Source organism: Cygnus atratus, chromosome 3, assembly GCF_013377495.2.
Source record: "Cygnus atratus isolate AKBS03 ecotype Queensland, Australia chromosome 3, CAtr_DNAZoo_HiC_assembly, whole genome shotgun sequence".
NCBI classification, from domain to species: Eukaryota; Metazoa; Chordata; class Aves; order Anseriformes; family Anatidae; genus Cygnus; species Cygnus atratus.
In genome coordinates, this window is record NC_066364.1 from 95,349,940 (window position 1) to 95,370,244 (window position 20,305).

The window sequence follows — 20,305 nt, forward strand, 5'->3', positions numbered from 1 at the left end:
GTATTGCACATGCTTAGCAGTTTTTAAAACCAAACCTTAAATGGTTTTTAGGCATGTTGTTATGTATATAAAAAAAAAAAAATCTAGGGGGCAGATTTAACACAAAAATAAAACAATTTTCTTACATGTACTACACGTTATTTTACCAATATATGAATAAGAAATAGAATAAAAATTTCCTAGCTGCTCCTCCAACCTTCCTAATGCTATGAATATCATTTCTTTTCATTTATTTCCTTTCAGTTGATACTTGCTAAGAATCCATCACATGGAACTCCTTTCATGACAGACGATACCAAGCCAGAGAGAGTTTGGATATGAATTGAGACAAATTTTTTTCTACCACTAGAAGAAGCCTGAGTTAGAGGACTTGGCTTGTGCTTTGATAGCTTTGAAATAATATGCAAAAATTTTAGGATGAAAATGAACTGCTGTAATCAAGTACTATTGAGCTATGTGCCATATTAACCTCTCTCTTACACAAAAGCAGAATACTACAGCCTGTTCATTTGCCTATGTCAATTTAACAGGTTGCATATGTGTTTGATTTGGAAGGGAGAAAGATCTGTACTGTACCTGTCTTAAAAACTGATGTTATACACGCACACGATAAAATATATGATACCTAGTAAAGTCAGAAAGGAGTGCTCGTGAAACCCTCCCAGCACACACACACACAAAAAAAAAAGAAAAAAGAAAAACATCAGCTGTCTCCATCTCATCCCTATAAGAAAGATCTGCCCCTCTCCCCCAACTTTTCACGTTTGTTAACTTTATGCAAAAGAATAAAAACCAAAAGATATATACATGCCAATATACAAGAATCATAGTATCAAAACATCTCCTTTAAACTTTTGATCATCACAACTCAGCTGATGCACTGTTACCTTCCCGAGTGCGTTCCTATTGCAACCACCGCTCCGCTGGGATGGAAGTCAGCGCAGTGCCCCGGTTCCTAAATAAGGAGGCATGTACATGTTATTTTCCTGTCCACTTTACACACCAAAGCTACCCTAAAACCCTAACATGAATTGACAAAAGAAAATCTACTTAGCTAGCACACTTGCAATCCACAGATTTTTTTTTTTAACCTATCACTGATGTACTACATGATCTTCTCATAAGTAAAAAGCTGAAATTCTGTGTAAAAATATGCTTTTCCTTGTACAACTGGACAGAATTAGTCAAAATAAGATACAAACAATGACAATAAAGAAGGACTTCTGAAGCCATATCTTTCACATCTGCATGACGACCTCTGCAGACAGATTGAATAATTGGGAAAAAAAGCTAAACTGTAACAAGTACAAATGACTTGGAGTTTTATCCTGACTTGGATTGCTAGAATGGCATTGGACAATGATAATCAGATAATAGTATATACAACATCTCAAGAGCTGTGTTAAGCTTATCAAAGCTTCTGAATAGCTTTTATATGCCATAGTTTCAGGATTTTTGCATCTCTCAATGACACAGGGCAAGGGCGCTTCAGATAATTAATGCTTCTTCCTATTTTCCAGCTTTATATTTAATGTTAAAGGGTTGACATACATCTAGCAGCCTGGTCCATTCCAGTGTGTGGTCCACAGAGTTCCACATACAAACTTGCCTATCTTGAGCACATGTTAAAAATAAGTCCTTGAAAGGATGCGATGCCAGTCCCCAGAGTTCATCTGTATGACCCTGTAAAGAACACGTATGTGAGTTAATAATAAATAACATAAAGAGTCTCAAATTAGCACACCATCAGGGAAGCTCTAACAATTTTGAGTAAGCATTCAAAAAAAATCAGTGTACTCACCTGTACCTCTACTAGGAAACCATCATTAAATGTTCCCCGCAAAACAAAGTTTCGTGAAGTACCCACTAAAAATTGATCTGCTTTTCCTTCTGCTACTGCTCTGATTGTTCCATATTGATCAGGAACCTAGGAAGAGAAACGTTTATAAAGCCACATCACGTATCTTAATAGGCACTAATTTTGAAGTCTATAAATAGCGCACAACAACAGTACCAGAACTGCACTTCTCACAGCACAAAGGAATAATCTAATCACACATACAATAGATCAGGACTTGACCCAAAACTTACCTCATTTATTTGTTCAGTACAGGCATATACAACATGACCTCTCTCCAAAACAATCAGAATTATGCCATTTTAATAGGTATTAGTAGGAAAAAAATACAAAATGAGTTCCACGGATTTTTAAACAAAACACACCAAATAAATGTACTCCACATTCTTACAACTCATCATATAAGGATACGAATAATATATATTTAGTTCCTGTTTACTTTTCAAAACACATTGTGAAAATTAAGAAGGATCTTGTAGCCCACAGTAAATGCTTCCTGATTTTCTTAATGCTTCCTGATTAACCTTAAGTAAATGTTCATATGCCTTATGTCAGCAATGACTCCAAGTTTTATTGAGTTTGCCTATTGCATGCTTGAATTCTAATACAGTGCTCTACTTTACAGCATACATTTATTTGTTTTTCTAAATGATTTTGCTTTAGAAAACATGCTAACTTTAACATTAGCCACATAGGATAGAAAAATCATTATAATTGTTCACAAAGCTATATACCAGGGCTCTGGTAATATTTCTCAACATAAAAAATTAGGTTTAACATAACACATTTAAAAAAGAAAACAGAGACACTGATGTGAATAGTGTGTTACTAAAGCCTAAGAGCTGTACAGGGTAACACAACATGGACTTACTCTCAGCCAGGCTTTGTAAAGGTCAATGCTGGACTCAAGATAGTAACAAACTCTTTTACTTATGTGCTAAGTTCGATCTAAATGTTTCTAGAAATGGACACAAGTGGAGTAAACTACTACTAGAAAAACTCTTTAAGAACACACTATTTCAAAAGGCCATCTTATTGTGAGGACGAAATAAGCATTTTCAATTCCAAAATATATATTTTTTTCCAGTTCATCCCCATCACTGTCATACCGCCAAATCAGAGACATACATCTTTACTGAATACCTGTTTTTAAGATAAAGTCAAGAGAAGTTCCTCAACCTAACTAATTTTTGCAGAGTAGCCATATATATCCTACTGGTATTTCTATATAATGTCAAAAATTCTATATGAAAATAAAATCTTGGTAACATCGCCTCTGTCCAGACAGACAAACTTAAAAAAACATGAACAAATTAACGACAATCCTCAAAAAATGGGTGAATAAAAGAAACTAAGGAAGGAGAAAAGAAAAACCCCATATGGGTTTATTTCAAGGCTGAAAATTGATACACTTATTATAAAACACCCTCATCTACTTAAAAGACAGAAACTAAAAGACAGAAACCAGAAGATACTCTGTCATCCTAAATACTGATACTCCAAGGAGTGGGGAGGGCTCAGGCTTCCTAGTCATACCTTGAAAATGCAATTTCTTTGTCATTCTTGCCTTCTTACCTCAATTTCCCTTTCGGGATTCAAATCATGATCCCACAGGATGATCTTTCGGTCTTTCCCACCTCCTGTTAGCAGCATTCCATTCCTCATCTGACACAGGGTAAATACACTGCCATCATGAGCCTTGATTTGTCTGCTTATCTGATATACTCCTGTATGCATGAAGAGAAAATAATACAGAACACTACTTGCTTTTTCACCTGAGGTTTACAAGAAACTGTGCATTTTGGCATAAGAATAAAGTAGCAGTGTACAACCAATAATTACAATTGCACTGTCGGGCTATTAGTATTGCATTAGTACTGCAAACACAAGGTGGTAGTGTTTTCTTACAGGATAAAGGGATAAAACAAAAGGCCTCCCTTTTCAAGAGAAACTTTTTTGAGATTGACTGCCCTAAAACTTGTGAAGGCAAGAACAATTATTTGCAAAATACTTGAAATTTTCTGCTATCCAAGGGAACACAATTTTTTCAGATGCAAGGAAAACTGTCTTTAAGTGTTGAAAAATATTTAGCAAACAATCATTAGAAAAGAATTAAAGTTATTTTGTTAAAAGAAACTCAAAGACTTGTCTGAAGTCTCATGGGGATAAAAAAGGGGGAAAAAGTAAATTATTTAAAGGAAAGGTTCCAGGATGCATGATTCTAATAACTGACACTTGATGTTGTCTCACTTAAAAATAATAAAACAGCATTTGGCATCTATCAATATAGTAGCCTACCCTGAGGAAAATACTTGAAAGAATGACGGAGAGGAAAATTGAATAACAAAACGTATTAAAAGAAAACCTTTTGCATCCCAATTGTGTCTGTATTTGAAAAGAATTGCTGCAGAAAACTGTGTTTTAATAAAGCAAGATTCTGGGGCTTTGAAGATTTGCATACATACAAGCAGCAATCACAGGAAAACTCTAAACACCACCCAAATAAATGCCAACTGAATTAAGCTGACTATGCCTACAGCTTAAGTCAGTTGAAGTTGGCATGCTCTCACTTTGTGAAAAAGTTTGAGATAAGTCCTGTGACTAATTCTAATGTGATGAACCAAAGAAAAGATCCCATATTCAGTTACACTGATGTAATAAATGTTCTATTTGTTAACTTTTAGGATTATACAGGTAAAATGCTATTTTGCATAAGAAGAGCCTCAAAATTTAACATCAGCCAATTTGTTAAATTACTTTTCCATTGCAGTTAGCTTGAAAGCAAAAAAAAAAATCTACCTACAAAAACAGACTTACCTTTAAATATTTGCTTTTTACATGAATGTTTTCCTGGCATACCAATTTAAACCAGTGTGTTTGAAATAGCTGCCAAGTAAAATAAATTATCCTTGAATTTGTAAGTTACCTTAGGGCTCAGCTGTGCCAGGTCTGCATAAGTTTAGTAACTAATAGTTTTTTCTTTCTTTTCTACAAAACCTTTGCCATAAAGAGTAAGCTTAACTCAAAGTGCAAATAAAATGGGTTTTAAGTTATATTTTATAGCCAGGACTTATGCACTGTCTCAACTAGATACTCTTATTTGCATAATTGGTATAGATGTAAATTACATTTTCCCTTCATGCACAAGTCCTCTTAACAATATTCTCCTGAGACCAAGCATAGTACAACATTAAGTCTTAAGAAGCAAATTTAGCCTGCACAGCCTTTTTCAAATCACAGGATGAAAGGAAATCTGATTAACTTCACAATTTTAAAATGCAAAACATTTAGATAAACTAGTTTTCATTCACTTCAGGCACAGTCTCATAAATTAATGATAAACTCTAGATTGTGTTTAAGTCACCAAATTCATGAGACCTGAAGGAATTTAGTACCAGTTGTTAATACAAGAAGTCTACGTGCACAGCCAAGTCTTTTTTCCTATTACTTTTCTAATGCAATTCTTTATGTTTGTCTTCTACAGACAGTCCAATCTGCAATTAACTGTGAATGTATCCTACCTTTAGGTCCTTTTCCTGGAGTAGATTCTACAGTAGTTTTGCCCCATATAAGTATTATCCCACCTGAGTCTCCAGTGAGCACATCACCATTCCCCAAAAAAGCCAAACACTGAACAAATTTGGGTTTTTCATATTTCTGAAACAAAATAAAGAAGAAAGGGATAATTGCTTGTATTCTAAGTAGTTATAATAACATATCCATTCCCATATAACCCTGAAAACACAAAGAGAATTTTATCTTTTTTTTGGGGGGGGTTGTTGTTTGTTTATCTCTCTGCTCAAACAGTATAAGGTGACGACGGAGCAAATTTGTAGATAGCATGAACAGATCATTCCACTGATTTAAAACTGACCTCATATCAAGACATTCTTACCCCAAATATCCCTTGCTTTCTTGATAATGAATTGCCACTCCAGGTCCAAAAAAATATATGAGATTTGCCACACGTTATTATGGTATTTGCATCAGTTGGATGGAATTCCACAGCAAGAACAACTTCATTTGTAGTCTGAAATAACAGAAATAATATTTATTCAGATGTTCATATTCTAATTTTACTAGAAACTCATGTAAAATCACAAGTTTCAGAACAAAGATAGGAGGAACTACACAGGATGTTGTATGTATACAAAAATCCCTAAGTGTTCCCTGCTAAATTGACTGTCTGAATGACTGCACATATCATTTAACTATTGCTTTTCCCCATATTCATAAGGTGTTTGTTTTTTTTTAATTGCTAATAAAACTTCAGTAAAAGTACAGTTTTAAACACATTCTAAATTGCAAAAGCTTTTGCTTTCTGTAATAGCTAAGACTTTGGCCATGTGAAGTGAATGAAATATTAAAAAGACTTTTTTGGGTTGAACACCCTGCTTAGTTTCTGTACTAGACTAGTTTGTTATTCTGGGTAATAAAACTGTGATAGAAGCAACTCAGAAAATCCTAGCATACCAGGATTATATCCATCATTCTCTTTCTGAAATTCAATAAAAAATCTTCCTCTCACCTTCTTTTCTCCTCAGGAAGAAAGAAGAAGAAGAAAAAAAAAAGCCCCCACAAATCAAAACTCTGAAATACAGAGTCCCACCTTTATATTTTTACTGGCTGCATGTACTTTTACTGAATTATTAATACATCAGTGGATATTTTATCCCTCACCAATAAATTTTACAAACAAGTTAACCTGTCATTTATCTCACTACTAAAGTAAATTCAACAAAACTGTCAATGAAGATCATTTCCTGGAGGCAGTTATTGTACAAAACATTTAAGTAAAGGCATCAATGCCCATTTATGTCTATGTGATTTAAGGACACACTTTCAAGGAGTACACTTAAGTATTGTTGAATCAGCACCTGCAGGAGTACAGAAGCTTTGCCCTTTCCCACTCCACCATTTTTGGCTCACTTTAAGAAAACAACCTTCTTAAATTTCATTTTTTCTTGATGGCTGTATTCATTGAATTATGCTTCACACACACATTTTCCTCGACATGAGTTGATCTACTGCATCCAAAAATCATATGGAAACTAAGGACTGAAAAATTTAACCTAATTCAGCTGAGAAAAGGCTTCTGTTCTGCACAGTAGGTCAAGGGAGGAAACTCCCTCCTCACAACAAACCCAGCTGTTGTCAAAGGTGCTTAAGATAGTATAAGATCAAGTCCTAAACATGAATAACTGAAGGGCAAGTTGTCCTTGCTGAATTGGTTTTAGCTGATTCTGAAATGCCAAGGAACTAACTCCCTGAAGAGTCCAAATATGATGTCAATAAAATAGGAAATATAAAGAATATTGCAAATAGTTTCATAATAAATATCAGCAAGGAAATAAAATAAATTTAAAAAGCTGACACAGAATTATCATTAAAACTTATAGAACAGTGTATATTTATTATGAGTCAACATGATTTAAGAAAAAATGGGTCAAAAAGTTCTGATCTTATTATTTGGAATTGCAAATTTGTAATCATATAGACATATATGCTTGTAGAGTCTTCCATTACTGACTCACGATTAAAAAATAAATTTTTAAAAAAATAGCTCCACATCCATATATCCGATGCTGTATATATATCAAGCAGATGCTTGATACTGTAAAAAGTTGAGCAACATTGTCAGAAAACATGGAGTTCGAAAGCAAATTATTACTGGATTGGATGTTTCCAGTGGTATAAACTACACCAAAAATGACTGAAACACCTCTGAACACTTCTCTCTGATCAGAAATTTCAAAGTTTATAAAGAAAACTGGAAAGCAGATCAGACTGCAATCTACAAAAGTACATATACCAAGAATCAATGTCTGGAATTTGATTCAGACAAAAATGAAAATAAGGAATGTCTAGAAGTGTGTGTGTGTTAGTGTGTGTATATATATATAAAATTAACAATTACAGGTTGAACCATCACTTCAGCTCCTTAAAGCGTCCAGGATTTTTTATTTTTTTTAAATTAGGAAAATGTTAGAGAATTACTTTATTTGGATTGGTCCTTAGGGAAGAGTAAAATTAAATTATAAGTATTCAAAACCCTTCCAGAACACAAATTAAGAATACATTTCTTTTGTGCCCTTATACAACCCAGCAGAATTACACAATTGTTTCCATGTAAAATCAAGTTTGTGTCTCACAAAATCATTATATTTTTGTGAATGAAAGCATCTGCATTTTAGAATAGGTATTTGTGCAATATTTACCTTTATTTCTGCTACTTTTGATTTCTTCTGCCAATCCCACACAGTGAGCATATGCTCATTAGAGTCATCAATTACGCACAAATGAGTACCAGAATCCTAAAGGAAAAAGAAATGAGGTGCTGAAAAAGAACTATTAAGCCCCGTTCAGAAAAGGGGCATGGCAGTAATATTTAAAAGACACAAAAGTACAAATATAAATTTAGCAACTCCTTTTAAAGGGATTTCCTTTTTTCTTAGAGGTAAGACATATTTTTGCGTAATCTCACCACATATCACCATGCTTCAAAAAATATTCTAGGAAAGCTTTAAAGATACCCAAATCTCTCTCTCTCTCTCTCTTTTTTTTCCCCCTCCTTTCTTTTCTCTTGTATTATCATGCTAGTAGCGTGTTTATTCCTTTTTCTAGTCTGCAAATACTTTGTTTTTCCTCAGGTCCCAGAACACACAGTTCTGCTTGTGGTTTTCTTTCTTAAATGTCACTGTCACATACACACAACTTTGCAATACTAACATTTTGAAAGGACATCTCATTTTTTTTCCCCTCACAGAACATTAAGTGCCAAGCAGTTTCATTACGTAGTTGGTAAAACTGGAGCAAGGGTAACACTTTCTGAATAAAAAGATGTTTACAGAAGCAAGAAGGCTGGCATCTTCTGTATTAAATAACTGAAATGTCTTATTTTAAAAAATTCTACAACAAAACAGAAAACGTAGCTATGTAGAATTAAAGGAATAGACAGATTCTTAGAACAAAAACATACTTATTCACAGCAACACATACTTGCACGAACCAGTTGTTTCAAGGACATTTGTAGAAAGTTTTGGTAGAGGCCTTATTTATTTTAAAGTTCATTCTTGCAGTTCAGCCTGCATTCTCTAATAGATTATGAAAATAGAGGTGGCTGAAATTTCTATTCCCAAATACTAACACTATTATGAGCAGCAATATGCAAACATACTTTCCAATTAAGTGGAAAAAAACCTTGAGACAGTATTGGTGATATAAACAGTTCTTGCATAGGTTAGTGGGATTATGTGATTAAAAACAGTTCTAGATACTTCACATTCAACCTTCAGTCTAATAAAAACTAGAATACAATGTTCAAAAGAATTCCTTAGTGTTTTTTTTTTTAATTATTATTTTTAATTTTTAAGTGGTGGAACATGCATTTATTCATCTTAAAAGAAACCTGAGTTTAAAAATTTCCTGATTTGCTACAGCAATAGGAATCACAGTGTTTCTCTCACATTATTTTATTTATGCTACACCCTATCTATAAATAAGTTTATATCCTGGAAGTCAATATCCATACATAACTAAGTAATGTTTCAAAGTTTAGTGAAACTGCAGCAGGGGAGCATAAGCATTTATTTTCAACAGGTTTTCCCTGGAGAAGCTCAAAACACAACTGTACAGTCCAAAGCAGTCTGCCCTGGATTAGTTATCTCCAGAGGTCCCTTCCCACCTTAATTGTTCTGTGCTTCAATTTCTCTATAAGCACAATACAGCAGATTTCTTTTTCTTTTTTTTTTTTTTTGGATACATTTATTTTCTGCCACTTGCATTCTTGTATGCAACAATCACAGTGTGGGTTTTCAAGAGTTCTGATACGTCTTAATGTTTTGGCAAAAGCACAAAGGTAGCTTAAATATTAAAATACATGTTTTTTACACAAAATAAACTCAGCAGCAATTTTGACATTAGAATTTTATCAGTGCCAAACAACACATTTCTGTTTACTACTACTACTTCTGATAAATTTTGTGGGCTCAGTGACAAGACTTCTATTTTTTATTCTATGCAAAATTAAGAAGCATGAGTTGAATAAACTATACTTTTATGAAAATGGCACAAGATTTTTATTTATTTATTTATTTAAGTTTCCTGTTGGTGCATAAAAACCTATTCCAGTTGTGCAAACAGAAAAGTTACCCTTTCCATTAAAACTTACTAAAATGTCTTTATGAACCTCAGTAACAAACTTGTTTTTAACATCTAAATAAACAAAATCTCCCCTTCCCCACCAAACCCAGCACAGATTTCAATTTCTAGTCAAGGTATTTCTGTGTCTGCTATTTATATACAGTGCTAGTTTGTTGCCACAACTTTACATCTGCAATTTCCTGTTTTTCCACCTCACTTGCTGTCAGCTGTTTTTATAAAGTATGCATAAACTTTACTGACACACTTTTAGTACCAAAGCAGGTCAGGTAGGCAATCGTATTCAGAAATCTCAGTTGAGAGACTTGCCAGTTGACACAGGGTCGGATAACTGAGGTAAAACACCAGGTAGCAGCATCCGTCTTACCGCTTTTGAAAAATCCAGGCACCCCACTCCACGCTCAAAAGTCCCCAGGCCGATAACCTGCAGCGTCACCAGGCTCACCGAGTCCCACACTCTAACATGGGGCTGCAAGGGCTGCGCAAAAGCAACAGGACAAATGGGTGTCACCAGTGGCAAAAGTGTCAAACACAGGCTTAAAGTTATGTCAAGCTACCCAAACTGCAAACTGTGGACTGAAATGCAGATGACCTCTGTTGATGCTGCTGCTGGATTGTATTTTGAACCTCAAAAGGCAAGAGTCAAGATGGTTTCTGCCCACCACGTGCAAGCTGCATACATCAAGAAGGCATTTGCTAGCTGTGCAAATAAATCTCAGCCCAATTCAAACCATTGAACAAAAATAGAAGTCATCTTGCATTTCAAACCCCAGACCTAAAAATCTCACACAGCAATTGCAACAGGTGATCAAACCCTATTTTTTAAAACATAAAAGTATGCAAAAAATAATACTAAAAAAAAAAAAACAACAAACAAACCACACGCCCAAAAAACAATGCTGGTGCACTGAGTCATCTAACCATAACCAGCGAATGAAAACCTCCATGGCAATATTTCATCCAAGTGCTATCCCAAAGCAAGTTAGCTGCATAAATGTGAAACAATTATAAATGCAGTGGGAATTAAATTGTCTTAAGGACAGCATTCACCATTAAAAAAAAAAATCGTAACATGATTAAACAAATGCTCAGTGGAAAATAAGACATTAAGTTAAACACCTGAGAAAAAGTTGTAGTTAACATGTTTCTGCACTTCGAAGTATCTGATTTTTTTTTTCCCTCCATCTGTAAGTTCAGGAAGATAATCCCATTATTCAAATTGTGATAGAGTTTAACAACAGCCAGGGACAAGAGCATTTAACTATGCTTGTCCTCAGCTGAGCAAGTTTGTAGGGCAGCTTGGTACACCTTCCACAGACTCCCAAAGTTGGTTTCCTTTCCCATGAAGCCTTAGGAGTACACAGACCCACTGTACTGGGGACTCGCTTTCCTCTGGGAAGTTATTGAAAAATATGTGACAGAAATGATATGGCCTTATAAATCAATTACAAGGTCCAGATTTGCTTGCAGAATTAAAAATGAGTTTCTCAGACAAAAGATTATGAGCCTCTACTCTTTTTGATATATGGTTGAGTGCTTCCACGGTACTATCTTTTGCTAGAGATACTATTGTTACCTTAGAAACAGCACAATATCTCAGTATATGCAATGTATTACAAAAATAACTGCAAAAAGAAGGTGATGATGAAATTAAAAAAAAACAACACACACACAAAAACAAAACGAAACAAAATTTCCTGATTTTAAGAACAAGACACTACTGCTCGACAGCTCTATTACTTACCCTTCCATCTTTATCCACTCCAGCTAACTGTCCTGTTGCAATTCTAATTTTGTCTGGATGAACTGCAAGACTAAGACAGACAGAAATATGACTTGCTTTTGCTGTCATTGGCCTTGAAAACTGGAAGTTTTTTTTTTCTTTTGTTTTTCAACAGAAGCCCAGGAAGACGCTTATGATCCTAGATCCCACTTTTAATGAGACAGCTTGAATGCGTTCCTTGACAGACCATTTCATGGCATATTATACTGCAAAATCCTGATGGGTTGATCAGGTTTTTACACTGGCTGCAGGCACACAACCAGGAGTGCCAGAAGAGCCACCTTCACATGTGCTCAGACAAATAAATCTCAGGTTTGCACTATACTGGGAGTCCACTGTAACAAAACAACAACATCCCATGTTGAACTTCCAAGACATTATTATTTGCCATGTTTATAAGCACTAGAGCATACTTCATGCCTAAATCAAGAGATAGCATGAACCTGAGCAAAAACAGTTGAAAAGATGGCTGAGGGCATGTGCACCCAGGAGTCAGGGCTTACTGCCCCTTGAATCTTGAAATGAGTTACTGATATAATTGTACTAATGAAAATCTCCAGTATGGTGCACTCTTAGCGTAAGTCAAAATCTGCTTTTGTTTTGAAGACCATGTGAAAAAACAGATACTGTAATTTCAAAGTCTATGTCCTCTTACTCCTACTTATTTTTTGACTAGCCTTCTCATTTGCTTTCTCTGTAATATTAAAAGGTGAAAAAACAACAACAACAAAAAGAAACAGGCAAGGGGGAGCAGTGGAGGAGGGCTGAAGAAGTCAGAGTGATGAGCACCAAAATGTTTACAATTCAGTCGAGTTTCTTGAATGAACATGAAGAATACAAGACTAATAGCATTACTCCCATAGGAAGGAATTACAGTTATCAAAGCAGAGCCAGGAGAAAAGAGGTTTAGGGAGCAACTCCTTTCTTCCATTCAGGTACAGCAAGGAGTCTATTTGCCTTAAAATCAAAGCCCTACGCTACTCTTAAGACTAACATTGTAAAGTGACGAACGTTTGCACCAACAATGATGTTGGCTTCAATTTTCCTGTTTTTATGTTTTGTTTTCAAGCGTCTCTCTCATATCTCAGATGGTCTTAATACTTGGATGGGGCATCCATTTAAAAAATGAGAAAATTACTGCTTAGTCTTACATTTGGTTTTCTAATTCTCCTTTAAGTCTACACCTTTGCCATATTGCCTTTAAATCCCTGATCTAGAATTAGGCTGATGACCATTTTTAATTATTGGGACATCTATTTAGAATAATTTATCCTGTCTCTAATCTGGCAATCCTACGGTATCTATGTATCGAATTTTATATTTAAACCAGAAAACCTAAGCTAATGTGGACTGTTATATAACCATTCATTTCTAAGGCACTTACTACAGTGATATCTACAGGGACTGTTGAAACAGAAAATAACTACAATCATGATGACATTAAGGAGATCATAGATACAGTGAGAAAATTTTAAAAATAAATACATTCCTGAATTATGACACACACACACACACACACAAATGTTTTATACTAACCATTTAACGCAGTCCGTATGACCCAGGTAGTGTCGCTGAGTTCTCTCCTCATAGTTAAATAGTACCACCACTGATGCTATGAAATATACAATTTCTCCGGTAGGAAGGAGGTAAACATTGGCTCGACAATCTCTTCCACGATACCCATATCTATACATTTATATATTTTTAGAGTCAAGGCTTTCATAATCACTGTATATCACACACACAGAAAAATTCCAACAAATTTTGAAAGGATTCCTGGGGAGCTCTCATGCCATGAAGTGCCCTTTATGTTTTCCTCTGAAATTACAGCACAATTTCAGTAACAGTTTTAAAAAAATAAGAATATGATCAGACTTCAGAAAACCAATCCACTTAAAGTGATATTCATTGATGGAAAAATAAAACATATAATGCACACTCAGGTAAAACAAACGTAGCTGTGTCACTTTATAAAAATCCTTAATATGAATTTTCATCAGGTAACAGCAAGACGTCACGGTACAGGCTGTATATCTTTTACAGTAACAGAGCTTGGACAACTCTATGCCAGGGACCAGCATATTGGTTTTGTCTGGCCTTTCAAAACAAGCGTGTGAAAATTCCTAACGCCCTTCAGAAAAAGGCAAGCTTCAGCACAGCAGCTGCCAAGTCCAGGAAATAGTTCTTAAGAACATTTTAGAGTATTTTTAAAGCAAACAAATCTCAAAATGAACTGACACAGGGAAAAATAATCTACCTCAAACTACCCAAAATACATAAAAGGGATGATTCTTGTAGAAAACCTGTATAACTACCATGACACTAACAACATTCAGAAGTTTTATATGCACTGCAATCAAAACATGGTTTAGCACTGATCAGATGTAACTGTATCTTGATATTACTTTGAAGCTGGTGTGATTTTCTTCATCTAGACTATTAATGTGGCTGTCTACCTGTTTTTCAGTTTCAGCGTCACTGTTTACTAGCAAAATCAACACTCGGACTTGAACAGCAGCTTTGAAGCCTTAAATACATATATATATATATATATAAATTATATATATATATAAAATTTTCTCATTATGTCCTGAACTCTTCAGAGAGAGGTTCCCACTTTAGTACCAACTAATATACCTAGAACAGCAGGAGATGCCTTTAGCAACTTCAGGTAAAGGATTCCAAGGTCTTGGTTAATGAGATAGACAGGATGAAGTAAAAGACCAACACAGAGAAAGCTGGGTGGGTTAAGCTGGCCCTCTCATAATTAAAAGTAGGTACAGTAGCGCAGGTTTGGGAGTATTTAAACCAAAATCTCCTTGCTTGACAGTCTGGCCTCTGTTCTCGGACAAGGACTACTTCTCTAACAAAAATACCACTCAATGCCACCCTCTACATCCAAAAAATGCCCCACAACATGAATAGCTAATACAGGTCTTTCCTCTTTTGTAGTTCCTGAAACTACAGGGATGTAGTCCCTGTAGCCCATCAAACTACAAGACTACTGTACCACAAGAACACTTGCAAAATTAAACATGTTCATTAAATAATGTAAATAAATAGTGGTTCAAAGAGGGACACTGCATTCAGTTATCAATGAAGTCTTTTTAGAGTAAGGAAAAGAAAACAGATTTCTATCTTGCTGTCTTCCCTTTACTACAGAAGAACACAATGGCTCCTCTGAAGCTAAGCTTGCTTAACAAATGATGTGAAGAGAAATGGTGATACAACACAATGCTGAGAGCAGGAAAAAGGATGCTTCAGTTTCTCCTTTATCAGTATTTACCTTCACACTAAATTTTCCTCTCCTCTTTCAAACACCAGTGGAACAAAAAAAAAAAAAACCCTCTAGAATGGCCCTTTACAAAAGGGGAACAAATAAACCAGACCAGTGAACTTTCAGAAATGATGGGCTATAAACCAATGAAAATATTATTTCTATACAGAAGCATGAAGAACACTATTCTAAATAGCATCTCAGAGGAGAAAGGCAGATGCTGTTGATCTGCTGTATATAATAGGCAATGTATTGATATGGATTTCTTGTGATTGTCATCTTTGAACATCCATCCTTTCATCTCAGATGTTCACCATGTGAAGCTACGGCTACATATTTTGGCACCCTCTGTTAAGCTCTGGCATTCATGAGCCTGAAAAAAACAGTTATGTTTTCTCAGTCCGTTCCTTTCCTTCACCCTCCTACATAACAATGTACCAAAGAGTGGCTGCATTTTCTAGGAGCATTTAAAGCAACAACCTATTTTGTGAGAGAATTTTTTGCTTTCTTCATGCTCCATCCCAGGCATCTTGAGAGAAAACAAGAGGTGTTGCTATTCCACAGCAGCTCTTTCCTTCTCCACACTCTCAGAACGAGAGAGCAGAGATACATTAATACAATGATGGATCATCCCTCTGCAGGAAAAACAGCAATACAACTTTGATGCTTAATTTCCACTAAATTTCAATGTTTATCTTTCAGTAAGACATGTTTCAATGAGGCTGAAGGAAATTCAGTCTTAGTATCGTGAAGGTTTGGACTGTTTTGTCACCAAAAAAAAGATATACTTAACAGCTTTTAGTTTGGTTTGTTTGTTTGTTTTATTTTTAATAGGGTAAAAATAGCCAAGGCCCCCATGGAAAGTGATCTGCTGTACAACAGCATTCAATAGTATCATACCACTGACTTGAATTATTCTTAGAAAGAAGAGCACCAGTGTTAAAAATAAGCTTATAAAGGGAAGTCAGAAATTCCCTGTAGAAACTGAGCTACTTTACACTGGAAGAAAGAGGCTAAAAAGTCATTGCCTATCAACAGCAGCACTGACAGTGATCTCTGTAGCTTCTAGAGCAGCCCATTTCCCTCTTAGTAGGAATGCCTGATATTCTTTAACCAGTTCTGAAGTGCAGTAAGCAAGATTGCACTGCAAAGCAGGGATACTCAAACTAAATTTACATGAAATCACTCAAGAACCAGAGACAGTCAGCTCAGATTTCCCCATGAACTACTTCATCTTGCCAAGCTGTTTAGGCATTTCTTTAATTGTCAGTAATCTGCAGGGCAGACAAAAGCAAAGTGTGTTCTGTTGAATCTACAGTACCAGGTATCAGTCGTTGAAAACACCCACAGAACACAGCTCATCTAAAAAGAACAATTCCACCCCCACCTCCCCACACAACAACAAAGACCAAAAAGCCCTACCACACAATCTTTTGCCTCTGTTCTTGCCTTGAAGTTGTTTATCCTCATGGTTCATCAGCTAGCCTGTAAATAGCATCCTCCAGGATGGTAATATCAAAGGAAAGCCCAATTATAAACAACCATCCAGAAGGCAATTGCTGGAGAATTAAAAGGTCTTCAAAACAAAGCTTACCAATTGAATTATTCAACACTCCATTAACCTTTCAGTTGCAAAACACTGACATTATTAAAACACTCTGTGAATCACTGTCCCCATACCTTGTTAATAAAGTGTACAATCTTCAATCTGCCATTACATTTGGCAGTTATGGCTGGCTTGCAGATTTCTCAGCTTTTCTAAGCCTGTACACAAAGTACATGATCTGCTGCTGGAACTTCATGTCTCCAAAACTGAAGGCCAATTTTGTTCAATGTCATATGGATCAGCAGTACTCCCTCAGAAATTTTACTGCTTTTTCCTCATTGTTTTCTTCAACGTTATATCCAAAAGATATCCTATAGCCAGAAATATAGCAGTCTGATTTAGAATGACATTTCCTTAAACAGATTCCAAAAACATGTGGACAATTTGTTTAGACTAGATTTATTTCACTTTAATTAGCCCACAGCAGGAAACTGATTTAACCTGAACTCAAGGTCCTTGGACATTAAATAAATGTGTCCACAGAGGGATTTGCACCTACTTAACTGAGGGTATGATTTCATGATCAGTTTTCATCAGTCCAAACTCCTCACCGCTGCTGAAACAGTAGGTTGGCCCTTCCTCTAGTGTGTTGATCCTAGCCCTTGCATGTTTGTGGGAAAAATCAAATTAATGAGTTGATCCTGCTGAAAGTTAACTCCACAAAAAAAGATTGCATTTCAGCCAGATCAGCAACTGACCCAACCCATTACTTCATAGTCATATAGTGCCAGCATCAGCACCCAACAGTGGTGACAGTAGCAAAGAAGATCACCACAACTTTGCAAAGCCTGAGTAAGAGCTCAGTTTTCTTTCCAACCAGACTTTTAAAATAAAACATTCCTCTTTTATGGTCTAAGCTTTCACAATCTGTCTCCAAAGTTCAGAGGATGCTAGCTCCACAGCTGCTTTTTCATAACTGAATACACAATATCATTGATTTCAAACATCTAAAAGTTAATAAAAGCAGAGAAAATAATAGAGAAATCGTCTTTCCTTAACTGAGTAACAAAGGGTGGCTTAAAATACATGCCTTATGCACATACACGAATGGAGGTATGGGGAGACCCTGTCTGTACACATATCCTGATATATGACAGCGCATCATCAATGTTTATAAAAATCTTCTTGCTTTTAGCAAGATCAGAAGGATCAAACCTGGGATTATTACACCAATTCGAGTGCTGTCTAGACCTGCTATTTTACAGGAGGACTAAAAAAATTATATAATTGCAGCTCACAGGAAGAATCTGCAGAGATGAGGGGGGGTGATGGGAAGACCCAAATGTGTGCAGAAGCATGTCTCTTATGAACTTCTGATCTACTAAGTCTGAAGAACTGCCGTCAGCCACATACCAACTCACCTCTTCATATGATATATTTGATTTATTTAATATATTTAATGTAAATGACTGTCCAAGAAATCAACCACTTCATTTCAGAGCCAAAACAGAAGTAGTGCAAAGAATTGCACTTCTGTGCGTTGTTTTTTTTTTCTCCTGTTAATATTCCCCTCCCAAGTAAATTGTCACTGAACAGAGAAGACACAAGGCTGATAAAGAGAAGAACGGCATGGCAAGACAAAAAACATTAAAAAATAAATAGTTACTGATATCAAGGATACACCCACTCCAGTTTTAACTTCTCAGGAGGCAGCTCTGTCCTAATATCATCATAGTTTTCTACATCAGAAGGAATGAACATTGTGATTGGTCGACCCCGCATGAACATCTTGATATATTCTCCCTCTGTTGAAACAAAAAGTATATTAATCATATACAAGTTTACACAAGAAATGAGCACAAAAGAAACTAGTAATTAGCACAGAGATGCAAATAATATTTGTGATATAACAATTATTTTTGAAATGTGAACTTGGTTAAGGCTGAGACTTTTTTTTAACTGAACACTAAAACAACATGCACACACACACACACACACAAACACAGGCACAGTAAGTGCTAGCTGAATTTAAGGTAACTCTCTGAATAGATTAGGCCTGTAACATTTTAGACATGTAAATTAAAGAGCAAAGGTAAATTTTAAATCTAAATTAAAATATGAAATTGAATAAATAAATTATCATGAAATCACAGGATATGATATTTCAGGTTGAACGGGGACCTCAGGACATCTTTAAGTCCTACTGCTGGCTCAAAGCAGGCTCAGCCACTAGGTCCAACAGGAACGCTCGGGATTTTGTCTGGTTCAGTCTTGCCAAGCTCCAAGGATGGAGATAGCACAGCCTCTCTGGGCACCTTGCAGCCTGCCAGCACCCCCAAGGCCTTTCCCACAGAGTTGCTCTACCCCCAGCCCCTTTGTTCCCAGCCTGCATCCCTGCCAGGGGCTCTTCTTTCCCATGAGCAGGACTTGGCATTTGTTCTTGCTGTTTTGTGAAGTTCCTGCAGGCCCACCACTCCTCCAGCCTGCCCATGTCCCCCTGTCTGCTGCCATCTGTAAATTTGCATGCACTGTGTTGCCTGCTGCAGGTCACTGCAAAAGTTTTTGAACAGGACAGGTTCGGGACAGGTCCCTGCAGACTCCACTTGTTACCTACTGGCCACAAGGTAGAGCAGGACCCAAAACCCACAACCTCTGAGGCCAACCATCCAACTGTGTCTTTTACCCACTGAGCTGCCCACTCATCCAAACTGACAGCCCAACTAAGACACAAGAATGGTGCAAGAAAAAGCATCAAAAGCTTTGCTGATGCATACAATCCGAAATTTATGAACTAATAAACTAACCTGAATTATGAATTTATTAAAATCATTTAAATTGTATCCCATTGCATATTGCACCGTATCCTAAAGGATGGAAGGATGCAACAGATGACTCCAGCTCTAACACTGTCTTCAGTTGTGAAAAAATATGCACATTTATCTGGGCACCTGTACACTTTACAAGTCTTTAGAAGTTCCTTTCCAAGGAACATCAGATTTTTTTCCACCAGAGAAAACTAATTACAGAGTAGCTCAGTGGCTTGGTCAAACACAATAGCTAGTCGTTGGAAGGTAACTCATCTAGATTTAAGGAACAGCTCTAACTAGTATAATGAGGTCCTGTCCTACAAGAGTTTTCCTTCCACACTGTGACAGAAATGATTTTTCTAACTTCAAAAGACCAAAAAAAACCCACCCACAAATAAAACCTTTGAAGGCTTTTAAGGGTCTTTACACTCCACCCATGCACCAAAAACAGCATTGTGACACAGTTAAATCAGGCCTCAAATAAACAAGAATTAGTGCCAACAGTTCCAACTCTACTGACACAGGAGCTGCATTTCAAAAAAGCACTGATTAAGAGGGATCTAAGTATTTCATTAATTTTGCATCGTGTTTTTTTTGTTTGTTTTTAAATCAGACTTCAGCTTCTTTACTGACTAGTATCCGTTGTTAATGTAACTAATATCACAAACCTGAAGTATTATAATACTCTGCTGTGAACCTTGAACTTTTTATTTGATTTTTTGGAGTAAGGACTTGAAAACCATAGCATAGAGAATTAAAGAGTTTCAAACCAAAGCATAAATAGTTGACTAAGACTGGATTAGAATAGCTGTGAATTAGCTTGAAAGTATGAAGAAATGTCTAATCACATTTGATATGAATAATATTGAGCTCT

The 20,305-nt window shown here is 36.0% G+C and overlaps 1 protein-coding gene across 14 annotated transcripts in view; it reads right to left on the reverse strand.

Moving 5' to 3' along the window:
• EML4 (EMAP like 4) overlaps window positions 1-20,305 on the reverse strand; it is a 158,222-nt gene that overhangs the window by 19,295 nt on the left and 118,622 nt on the right. For all 14 annotated transcript variants that reach the window (XM_035564382.2, XM_035564365.2, XM_050709360.1 and 11 more), the window contains 11 exons: window positions 18,306-18,429; window positions 13,338-13,487; window positions 11,763-11,832; window positions 10,386-10,496; window positions 8,077-8,172; window positions 5,754-5,888; window positions 5,380-5,515; window positions 3,434-3,585; window positions 1,802-1,927; window positions 1,552-1,683; window positions 888-955 (listed from right to left, as the gene is read on the reverse strand). In XM_035564382.2, coding sequence (XP_035420275.1) covers window positions 888-955; window positions 1,552-1,683; window positions 1,802-1,927; window positions 3,434-3,585; window positions 5,380-5,515; window positions 5,754-5,888; window positions 8,077-8,172; window positions 10,386-10,496; window positions 11,763-11,832; window positions 13,338-13,487; window positions 18,306-18,429 — 1,300 coding nt within the window. The remainder of the gene's footprint in view (window positions 1-887; window positions 956-1,551; window positions 1,684-1,801; window positions 1,928-3,433; window positions 3,586-5,379; window positions 5,516-5,753; window positions 5,889-8,076; window positions 8,173-10,385; window positions 10,497-11,762; window positions 11,833-13,337; window positions 13,488-18,305; window positions 18,430-20,305) is intronic.